Source organism: Dama dama, chromosome 1 (assembly GCF_033118175.1).
Source record: "Dama dama isolate Ldn47 chromosome 1, ASM3311817v1, whole genome shotgun sequence".
Taxonomy (NCBI): Eukaryota; Metazoa; Chordata; class Mammalia; order Artiodactyla; family Cervidae; genus Dama; species Dama dama.
The window spans coordinates 79086259-79098476 of NC_083681.1; the positions used below are offsets into that span (position 1 = coordinate 79086259).

The following is a 12218-nucleotide window of genomic DNA, read 5'->3' on the forward strand; positions in this document are numbered from 1 at the left end:
GGTTTCCTTTACCTTTACTTTGTCCTCTTTTCTTTCTTTTTTAAAGAGCTTTTTTTTTTTTTTTTCTTTTTTTTTTTTTCCTATTGATGTGGACTGTTTTTAAAGTCTTTGTTGAACTTGTTGCAATTTTGCTTCTGTTTTATGTTTTGTCTTTTTGGCCATGAGGTATGTGGGATCTTAGCTCTCTCACCAGGGACTGAACCCTGCACTGAACGATAAAGTCTTAACCTCTGGCAGTCAGGGAAATCCCTGGAAGGTGCTTCTTGCTGAGCACATACCTCTGTAAGCAGATAGTGTTGCTTTCACACACATTTGGTAAAAATTCTTCAAGAAAGGTAACTTTCCCTACTAAACTCAGTTTGGAATATATTGTTTGGCTTTCCATATATGGATATATGATAATATAAAAATGTGAAAGTTTTAAGTATATTGTTATAAAAATGTCAATATTTATATACAATATTATTTATAAACACTGGCAAAACCACTTGAAATATTTTTAAAGTTCTATTACATAGATATGATATAAAATTCATATTTTATGATGACTCAAGAAAAATTTAGAGGTACAAAAAGCGTTTTGATGTCCTCTGGCCTCCTCTCTCCTCTGCGCTGTGCACTGTGTATCAGCATTACACGTCAACCCATCAACAGAAACGCCTGCTCAGCCGTAAAGACCAATCCTCTCCCAGCATCAATGACTCATTAATAGAAAACCTTGCTTCTTGATCTTGTAAGGGGCCACAGGCATCTTTAGATTTGGACTGTGTAAGCTGTCAATGGGCTTCCTTGATTGCTCAGTTGGTAAAGAATCTACCTGCAACTCAGGAGATCTGGGTTTGATCCCTGGGTTGGGAAGATCCCCTGGAGAAGGAAAAAGCTCCCCACTCCAGTATTCTGGCCTGGAGAATCCCATGGACTGTACAGTCCCTGGGGTCTCAAAGAATCAGACACAACTGAGTGACTTTCACTTTCTTTCATGCAGAATGTTAACTTGATGAATTCAATAACATTTCATATCCAAAGAATTACAAAATAAGCATCTTTCCCACATACAAACACAGCCATCTTAGATTTTAATGATAAAGGAATATACAAGTTTATACATGTAAGTGTATGCATAAAGTCTCAAAAAATACAGGAAATGTCAGAAATATCACACATGTTCATAATACATACACACAAAACCTACATAGTTATCAATCTAGAAGAACACATACTAAACACATAATAACTTCTAGCGCATTTCTATTTCCTTAAATTTTCAATATTTTCCAAATTTTTATAATATTAACATATTCCACTCAAAATCCAAAATTGTGAGATTTCCTTAGCTGTTTGTGTGTTTGCCTTTTAAATCAACCTAAAATAACTCATAAAACACAACTATATGTTCATTACGAAGAAGTCATTGTGTGTTAAAAATACTGGAGGGGTATCAATATTCTTATGATAATGGCCAACATGTATCAGTACTGCCCTAAATGCTTTGCATAAATGAATTGATATAATCTTTATAGTAACTGTGTGTGTGAGTGCATGTACGCTTAGTCACTCAGTCCTGTCAGACTCTTTGCAAACCCATGGACTGTAGTCCACCAGGCTTCTCTGTCCATGGAATGTTCTAGGCAGGAACACTGGAGTGGGCTGTCATTTCCTTCTCCAGGGATCTTCCAGACCCAGGGACTGAACACATGTCTCTTGCATTGACAGATGGATTGCTTACCACTGAGTCCCTGGGAAGCCCCTTATAGTAACTATATGGACCTGGAATTATTATTTATCTAGTGAAATTGAGGAAAAGTGAGGCTTGAATTTTCAGTGATTTATGGGTTATATAAGTAATGGAGCAACAGTCTTAGAATCTAAATTTTGGAATGTTTGGTTCCCAAGCAAGTGCTCGTAATCACTCTGCTAAAACTCTTCTCTCCAAAGTAAAGGAAATGATTTCTGAAATTGGTAACATTGTTCCCAAAACTGACCTCCTTTCCATCGTAACATTCTCTGATGTTGGATTATGTTTTGGAATATATATGACATATTTTAAAAGCTGACAACTATACTTTTTCATTTAGGAAATCAGTTTCACTTAAAAATGTGTATAGTTAGACCATGGTTTAACATGTTTCTGGTTTCCAATTATAATGTAGATTTCCAAAGGCATATTCTTAAAAATACCCAAGATTATATTTAGTTAGGCAAATGATGGCTCAGCACAATAAATAAACAATCAAATAATTCTATTTGTCTCTGAAGAGACAGCAAAGAAATACACTATATGAATGAAAAAAAAAATGAGCTTTGAAGTTTAACATCACCATTATTTTAATTATTTGGAGTCCTTTCTCTTCTTCATGACCCTATTAGGTGCATTTTTTACTTCTTTGTTTCTAAGACTGTAAATGAGGGGATTCAGCATGGGGATGACAATAGTATAAAAAACAGAAGCCACTTGATCCTTTCCCAAGGAGTAGGACATACTTGGTTTTAAGTAAGTGAAAATCATAGTGCCATAGAAGATGGTGACTCCCAGGAGATGGGAGGTGCAGGTAGAGAAGGCTTTCTGTTTCCCTGAAGTGGAAGTAATTTTCAGGATAGTGGACAGGATGGACACATAGGACACAGATATCATGATAAGAGACACCACGAGGGTGGAGCCAGCAGAAATGAATATGATGATTTCAATGTCATGTGTGTCAGTGCAGGACAGCGCTAAAATTGCTGGTCCATCACAGAAAAAGTGATAAATTATCTTTGAGTTGCAGAAATGCAATCTACTCAAGCACAGAACATTGACAGAGGTGTCCATGAAGCCAATCAAATAGGATCCAAAGACAAGAGAACAGCAGCGTCTGGTGGACATAACGACGGGGTAATGCAGTGGGTTGCAGATGGCTGCATAGCGATCATAGGCCATGGAGGACAGAAGGAAACACTCAGTGGCGCCCAAGAAGACAAAGAAATACATTTGGCTGAAGCAGTTCAGGTATGAAATATTCTTCTTGGAAGTTAGTAAATTGTCTAAGGTTTTAGGGGTGATGACACTTGAGTAACTGAGGTCAAGAAATGACAAGTGACTGAGGAAAAAGTACATGGGTGTGTGAAGCTGGGGGTCCAGGCGGATTATAAGGATCATTCCCACATTGCCCAGCACAGTAATCAGGTATATCAGGAGGAAGAGGGTGAAGAGGACCAGTCGGATCTCTTCAGAGTCTGTCAGTCCCATGAGGATGAAGTCAGACACATGAGTGATATTCCTTCTGCCCATAGTGTTCAAATGCTCTAAACTGTTGAGATCAAAGTTGATACTTGACATGAATTACTTCAAAAAGCTTGATTTTTTATAAACAACATGATATATTTATATTTGGTGTTTTAGTTTGATGTTTCTAAAAAGTCAGAACAGGGTTGTAGAGAGTATGAAAAGAAAACTCTTAATTTGACTACCAAATATAGATATAAGGGTAACTATATATTGGGATATAATGTAGCAAAACCTAGTACAGTTGAATAGTTAGAATGACTGACAGTGTTTGAAGGCTTGTCATTATTAATGTATTTAATTACCATGAGATTATTATACCGTAGTTAGTACCATTTGATACATTCTTCATATGAGAAAAAAAAGCACTGTGAATTTAGTTCACCCAACCACAGTCAGAGCTATTAAATATTGGATCTGATATTCAACCAAGGTAGACTGACCTCAGAAGGAATACCCATAATAGTATCTATTTTCTTATTTATGATTGATTTCAGCAAACGTGCAAAATTTTTAGATATATAATAACAAAAAAATTCAGCCTCCATATGTTGGAATTTTGCCCACTCTCACCACTACTATTCAATATAGTTTTGGAAGTTTTGGCCACAGCAATCAGAGTAGAAAAAGAAATAAAATGAATCCAGATTGGAAAAGAAGAAGTAAAACTCTCACTGTTTGCAGATGACATGATCCTTTACATAGAAAACCCTAAAGACTCTACCAGAAAATTACTAGAGCTAATCAATGAATATAGTAAAGTTGCAGGATATATAATTAACACACAGAAATTCCTTGCATTCCTATACACTAACAATGAGAAAACAGAAAGAGAAATTAAGGAAACAATACCATTCACCATTGCAACAAAAAGAATAAAATACTTAGGAGTATATCTACCTAAAGAAACAAAAGACCTATACATAGAAAAGTATAAAACACTGATGAAAGAAATCAAAGAGGATACAAATAGATGGAGAAATATACCGTGTTCATGGATTGGAAGAATCAAAATTGTGAAAATGAGTAAACTACCCAAAGCAATCTATAGATTCAATGCAATCCCTATCAAGCTACCTACCATATTCTTCACAGAACTAGAACAAATAATTTCACAATTTGTATGGAAATACAAAAAACCTCGAATAGCAAAAGCAATCTTGAGAAAGAAGAATGGAACTGGAGGAATCAATCTGCCTGACTTCAGGCTCTACTACAAAGCCACAGTCATCAAGACAGTATGGTACTGGCACAAAGACAGAAATATAGATCAATGGAACAAAATAGAAAGCCCAGAGATAAATCCACATACCTATGGACACCTTATCTTTGACAAAGGAGGCAAGAATATACAATGGAAAAAAGACAACCTCTTTAACAAGTGGTGCTGGGAAAACTGGTCAACCACTTGTAAAAGAATGAAACTAGAACACTTTCTAACACCATACACAAAAATAAACTCAAAATGGATTAAAGATCTAAATGTAAGACCAGAAACTATAACACTCCTAGGGGAGAACATAGGCAAAACACTCTTTGACATAAATCACAACAAGATCCTCTATGACCCACCTCCCAGAATATTGGAAATAAAAGCAAAAATAAACACATGGGACCTAATGAAACTTAAAAGCTTTTGCACAACAAAGGAAACTATAAGCAAGGTGAAAAGAAAGCCTTCAGAATGGGGGAAAATAATAGCAAATGAAGAAACAGACAAAGGATTAATCTCAAAAATATAAAAGCAACTCCTGAAGCTCAATTCCAGAAAAATAAATGACCCAATCAAAAAATGGGCCAAAGATCTAAACAGACATTTCTCCAAAGAAGACATACAGATGGCTAACAAACACATGAAAAGATGCTCAACATCATTCATTATCAGAGAAATGCAAATCAAAACCTCAATGAGGTACCATTACACACCAGTCAGAATGGCTGCTATCCAAAAGTCTACAAGCAATAAATGCTGGAGAGGGTGTGGAGAAATGGGAACCCTCTTACACTGTTGGTGGGAATGCAAACTAGTGCAGCCACTATGGAGAACAGCGTGGAGATTCCTTAAAAATCTGGAAATAGAACTGCCATAAGACCCAACAATCCAACTCCTGGGCATACACACTGAGGAAACCAGATCTGAAAGAGACACGTGCACCCCAGTGTTCATTGCAGCACTGTTTATAATAGTCAGGACATGGAAGCAACCAAAATGCCCATCAGCAAATGAATGTATAGGGAAGCAGTGGTACATATACACAATGGAATACTACGAAGCCATTACAAAGAATTCATTTGAATCAGTTCTAATGAGATGGATGAAACTGGAGCCCATTATACAGAGTGAAGTAAGCCAGAAAGGTAAAGACTAATACAGTATACTAATGCATATATATGGAATTTAAAAAGATGGTAATGATAACCCTATATGCAAAACAGAAAAAGAGACACAGATGTACAGAACAGACTTTTGGACTCTGTGGGAGAAGGCGAGGGTGGGATGTTCAGAGAGAATAGCATTGAAACAAGCATACTATCAAGGGTGAAACAGATCACCAGCCCAGGCTGAATGCATGAGACAAGTGCTCGGGGCTGGTGCACTGCGAAGACCCAGAGGGGTCGGATGGAGAGGGAGGCGGGAGGGGGAATCAGGATGGGGAACACATGTAAACCCATGGCTGATTCATGTCAATGTATGGCAAAAACCACTACAATATTGTAAAGTAATTAGCCTCCAACTAATAAAAATAAATGAAAAAAAATTAAAAAACAAAAAACAAAAAAAGTTTGTGATATATATAATTGATAATTTGATATATAAAGTTATATATGTATATAATTGTTTGATATATACAGTTTAATGCACCATGCACTGTTTTTTCTTTCCCAATATATTTAATATTATATAATGAAATATTGATTTCAACTTTAGTGAACTTCAGTAGCATATACTAAATTATAGACCATATATTCATATTAATCTTCAAACAATAGGATGCTTGTACAACTTGATAATTCAAGATTAAATTTCTTCCAAAATTATATTTCTAAATACACACATTGATTGCAGACCCTGATAACGTCAACTCTGTATTTCTGGTTCTACAAATCTTGGCATTACTTAGGGAAAGGTTTAAATGATATCACTGTACATATTCTGAAAATATCTCCATTTTATTTGATTCTATCTAAAACCTTCTACCTTTGAGAATAATACTTACTGGAGGCCAAGGTTGGTGAAATACACTTCTTTCAATATTATCTGTCTATGAAGTATGTCAGCCACAAATTTTTCTCACAAATAAAATGTGAAGATCATGTCAGTTGAAAATTTCTGTAGTAAACATGGTTATTTTTTGAGATAAATTATTTTTAATTTTTAATGCAATCATTTTGTTTTCTTCTGTAGGGAAAGGTAAATCAAACTAGAAATTTCATTCAGCTCTTGATCAAATGTAAAATTTTCCAGGAAGTTATGCTTGAAAAGAATTTCAGGGCCCCACTTTATAGGTACATTAGCAAAGCAGAGCGTGCTTTTCATCTCCTCCTAATATTTCCAGGGTAGTTCATATACTGGGAATTGTTGATAATGAAATGTTTGCTCATCCCTGTGGACCAGTTATCAAGAAAGATTTCTTTGCCTGTCTCCAGGGACAAAAGTTCAAAGACCAAAAGCAGCTATGATGGGATTTGAGGAGCTAGTTGTCTTTTCTCTTAGGAGCCAGAAAATGAAGGGCCTAATGGCTTGGTCTACCTCTGTGATGCTGATATTTATGCCCACGTTGGTAGAGAAACTATTTCTAGCAAAATATCTACTCTATGACTAAAATCGTCAGGGACAGAGTGATACATTTTTGACAAAAAGTTTGATATTTAAATGTGTAATATTATTTAGGGAGTAAATATGTTTGTTAAAAAGAAAACAAGAATATAACAAAATTCAAAGAATGATATGAAAAAACCCAAAACTGTTGTAACAATTTAACGAATTTCTCCCAAATATTTTTGTCATGGAGTACTTATCTGTATACCTCAAGATTTGCATAATCACTATCATACTGTATATTCAGTATCCACTCTCATTTTATAACTAAAAGCCACCTCAAAAACCATAATAAATGCAAAACTATGAGGAGAAAATTTTTCTTACTTACTATTTTCTAGCACTGGGACTCATTATGTTCATTTTAGTGTTTTTCCTGATTTCAAACTATTCTTATACCATTCACTGTGTCATGTCAGAAACCAAAGCATGATCAGAGATTTTTAAAATCTCTCTTAATTTAATGATGGTCTAGCTTCATTTCTTAATTGATTACAGTTTTAACTATATATATATATATAGGCTTCCCTGGTGGCTCAGATGGTAAAGAATCTGTCTGCAATGCTGGAGAATAGGGTTTGATCCCTGGGGTGGGAAGATCCCCTGGAGAAGGGAATGGCTATGTACTCCAGCATTCTTGCTTGGAAAATTCAATGGACAGGGAAGCTGGAGGGCTACAATCCATGTTGTTGCAAAAAGTCAAACATGACTGAGTGCCTAACACTGTCACTTCCATATATATATATATATATATATACATATATTCCTTTTTTCCTTAATCTAGAATGATGAAAAGTACACCACGGATATTTACTAGGACATTTTGAAAAATATATATGGACATTTAATCATAATTCTGAACAAATAACATATATTTCTGCTTCTTATGCTTAACAAAAAAAGTGTGGCATGTTTTTCTCTTAGAAAGAGAATAGCAATGCAATATTAAAGCACAGAAATAAAATTTAGATACCTGATTTTATTAGCATTAAATAAATACAAAATCTTGAAATTATCTACAGAACAGTATATATTCAATACAAGTGAAAATGAAAATATATATAGAATTAGAACCACAGTAAATGTAAAGAAGGTTCAACAGTGAGGATGTTTCATACAATTATCAAAATCTGAACATTGTAGTTATGACGCATGGATGAAAATCCCTGGTCAAGAAAGAAAGAGAAATATAATCATTTTAATAATTTTCAATAATGATAATGAACTATCTTGAAGGCAACTAATCTGACTCAGACATGGTGCTTAGAAGAAAAAAATCAATGTTAAATTAATAAAGAGAATGAGGGATGAGTTAACACAGTATCCTCAAAAAGTCCCTAAAATAATGCATAGTGTGTTTCATCAGTTGTCATTTACAATACTTTAAATGTAAAATATTTTATTGTAAAATGAAGTTCGCTGACATCAGGCACCAGTAATACATATCTGAAAAGAAAATTAAAAATTTAAACCAAACATATATATGTGCACTCATAGATCCCTTCACATGAATTGTCTTCAATTATCCCCAAACTGAAGACCAATTTTCACTACAGGACGTTTCTTTTTGATGTATGATACAAAAGAAATCCTAAAACCTTGACTCCAATGATTTAAAATCCTATGAACAAATACAGATCTATCTACTCATTTCCATATCCTAACCACTAAAGATAAAAATCATTTTAAAAAGTCTATTAATCTCTATGCCATTTTTAATATACCAGTAAGCAATGTTTTTGAAAGAATTCTAGATAGAATTTTAAAGTGAACTGATGTTGTTTTGAGTGCTAATATGCACAAGATGGTCCAATTTCCAAGGCAAGTTATAAACATGATTAAGGAAGAATCATTGATCTTAATAAATTCATCACTTTGTTTCCACAAGCCAAAAAGAGCAAAGAATACATTTACTTATTGTAAATATCATAAATACTACATATGTGTTTGTTTCATGCTGTGGATAGCAATAGTCAAACTATGACTAAACAGACTCTTCTCTCAAAAAACTTACAATCTTGTCTGAGAGAGAGAAGTATAATCCCACATATTTTTTCCTAATAAGTACTTTATGGATTAATTTTCAGTTATTTTCAATAAACATTTAAATAAGATTACCCAACTTCCATTACTTCTAAATGATTCATGCACAATGAAGGCAGTACTGAGGCTTTCATCTTTTCCAGGGGCCATTTTGTATCAATGCTAAGAGAGTACATTAAACAGGGTTTATGTTCAAGTCTCTTGCCAAGGAAAAATAAAAGGAAAACCCAGTTTCTCTTTTTAATACTATAGATTTAATGATTTTTTTCTGCCCAATCTGGAGAAATGAGTCTCTAAATATACCTCGCAAATGTTGCAGTGATATTCTATACCTAGTACTTCATGTTTATACACATACACACAAACATGCATATCATTGTTGTTCAGTTGCTAAGTCGTGTCCGACTCTTTGCGATTGTGTGGATGGCGATAAAACAGCTTCCCTGTCTTCACTATCTCCTGGAGTTTGCTCAAACTCAAGTGCACTGAGTTGGTGATGCCACCCAACCGTCTCATCCTCTATCACCCCCTTCTCGTCTTCAATCTTTCCCAGCATAAGGATCTTTTCTAATGAGTTGGTTCTTCGCATCAGGTTGCCAAAGTGTTGGAGCTTCAGCTTCAGCATCAGTCCTTCCAAAGAATATTCAGAGTTGACTTCCTTCAGGAGTGACTGATTTGATCTCCTTGCTGCCCAGGGGACTCTCAAGAGTCTTCTCCAGCACCACAGTTTGAAAACATCATTTCTTCAGTGCTCATCATTCTTTATGGTTCAACTCTCACATCCATGCATGACTACTGGAAAAACCATAGACTTGACTATATGAACAGGTGTTCACAAAGTGATGTCTCTGCTTTTTAATATGCTGTCTATACTCTGGTTTTTCTTCAGATCATATAAATCTTTCACCTTTTAATATGCTGACTAGTTTGTCACAGATTTTCTTCCATGTCATAACTTTTCCTCCATGGAGCAAGTGTCTTTTAATTTCATGGCTGCAGTCACCATCCACAGTGATTTTGGATCCCAAGAAAATAAAATATGTTACTGTTTATATTTGCCATCTATTTACCATGAAGTGGTGTGACCAGATGCCATGATCTTAGTTTTTTGAATGTTGAGTTCTAATCCAGGCTTTTCACTCTCCTCTTTCAACTTCATTAAGAGAGTCTTAAGTTCCTTTTCACTTTCTGTTTTTAGGGTAGTATCATCTTCACAACTGAGTTTGTTGATACTTCTCCCGGCAATCTTGACTCCAGCTTGTGCTTCATCCAGGTGTGTATTTCACATGATGTCCTCTTCATAGACGTTAAATAAGCAGGATGAAAATATAAAATCTTGACCTACTCCTTTCCCAGTTTTGAACCAATCCATTGTTCCATGGCTGGTTCTAACTGTTGCTTCTTGACCTGAATACAGGTTTTTCAGGAGGCAGGTAAGGTGGTCTGGTATTCCCATCTCTTCAAGAATTTTCCACAGTTTGTTGTGATCTATATAAAATTTTTAGCATCGTCAATGAAGCAGTAGAAGATTTTTTTCCCCCTGAATTATATTGCTTTTTCTCTGATACAATGGATACTGGCAATTTGATCTCCAGTTCCTCTGCCTTTTCTAAATCCAGCTTGTACATCTGGAAGTTCTTGGTTCACATGCTGTTGAAGCCTATCTTGAAGGATTCTGAGTATTACTTTGCTAGCATGTGAGATGAGAGCAACTGTACTGTAGTTTGAACTTTGGCACTGGAATGAAAACTGAACTTTTCCAGTCCTGTGGCCATTGTTGAGTTTTCCAAATTTGCTGACATATTGAGTGCAACACTTTAACAGCATCATCTTTTAGGATTTAAAATGGCTCAGGTGGAATTCCATCACCTCCACTAGCTTTGTTCATAGTGATGCTTCCGAAGGCCCACTTGACTTCACATTCCAGGATGTCTGGCTCTAGGTGAGTGACAATGCCATTGTGGTCATCTGGGTCTTTAAGACCTTTCTTGCATAGTTCTTCTGTATATTCTTGCCACCTCTTCTTACTCTCTTTTGCTTTTGTTAGGTCCTTGCTGTTTCTGTCTGTTATGCCCATATTTGCATGAAATGTTCCCTTCTTATTTCTAATCTTTAAAAGTTATCAATTCTTAGAACTTAGAAAGACACATTATAGGGATTAAGAAATTAAATTTTGCTGTTTTATGCTATACCTCACTGCATAACTTGTACAAACTCTGGGAGATGGTGAGGGGCAGGGAAGCCTGATGTGCTGCAGTCCATAGGGTCTCAAAGAGTTGGACACAAATTGGCAACTGAACAACAACCACTGCAAAAATGTATCCCTTTACTTTGATATCAAGGTAAAGTCAGTTTGTCAAATAGACTAGAAAAATAAATTGCCCATAAAAATAAAATGAGGTAATATGCTTTTGAAAGAGGAGAGAGGAGCCAAAAAGTTATTCTTAAATATATGCAAGTGAAAGCAAATAACAATAGCTGTTAATATATAGTCTAGAAAATGTGAATATCAGAGCAAAAATAAGTCTTCATAATTTAATGGCATTCAAATATGAAAGGGAATTTTTAAAATAAAGTAGGGGAAAATAATGCAAGACAAATAAATTTATCGAGAGTTTTGAATTGGTAAAAATAATTTAAACATTTATTTCCTAAAAGAGAGTTTGAATTTTAACATTTAAAAAGTACTTTGTAAAAAAAATAAACAGACGCCATTTTAGATAGAAACCAATATAAACTAAAAAAATAAAATGTTTGTAATCATTATTATTTGAATATAATGATCTATTTAATTACAAAAGTATAGAAAATTATGAAATAATTGGAAAATTTTAAATATATTCTTATGCTTTATGTAGAGAAAATTAAAGGTAATGTATAAAATTTTTAAATAAAGGAAATTTTAGCACTCTACCTGATTAAAGCTAATAGGTTGCTGCAATGTTTGATTTCATTGTAATTTAGTAGCTTTACAACTTGTCTTTGCTACAAATATTAATACAAATGAGATAAGCATTTAAGTAAAAAAAAACTATTTTTAATAATCATGCCAAACCTATAGAAATCAGGAGAAAAGCAATGAGGTCTTAAAAT

The 12218-nt window shown here is 34.6% G+C and overlaps 1 protein-coding gene across 1 annotated transcript; it reads right to left on the minus strand.

Moving 5' to 3' along the window:
• Positions 1-2329: 2329 nt before the first annotated feature.
• On the minus strand, positions 2330-3268 carry LOC133056232 (olfactory receptor 8H1-like). Its single transcript, XM_061141362.1, has one exon. The coding sequence runs from the start codon at positions 3266-3268 to the stop codon at positions 2330-2332; it is 939 nt and encodes a 312-aa protein (XP_060997345.1).
• Between the last annotated feature and the right edge of the window lie 8950 nt (positions 3269-12218).

What these genes read in the sequence shown, in the direction of transcription:
- LOC133056232 (XM_061141362.1), bottom strand. Translation starts at nt 3,268, where the DNA reads ATGGGCAGAAGGAATATCACTCATGTGTCTGACTTCATCCTCATGGGA.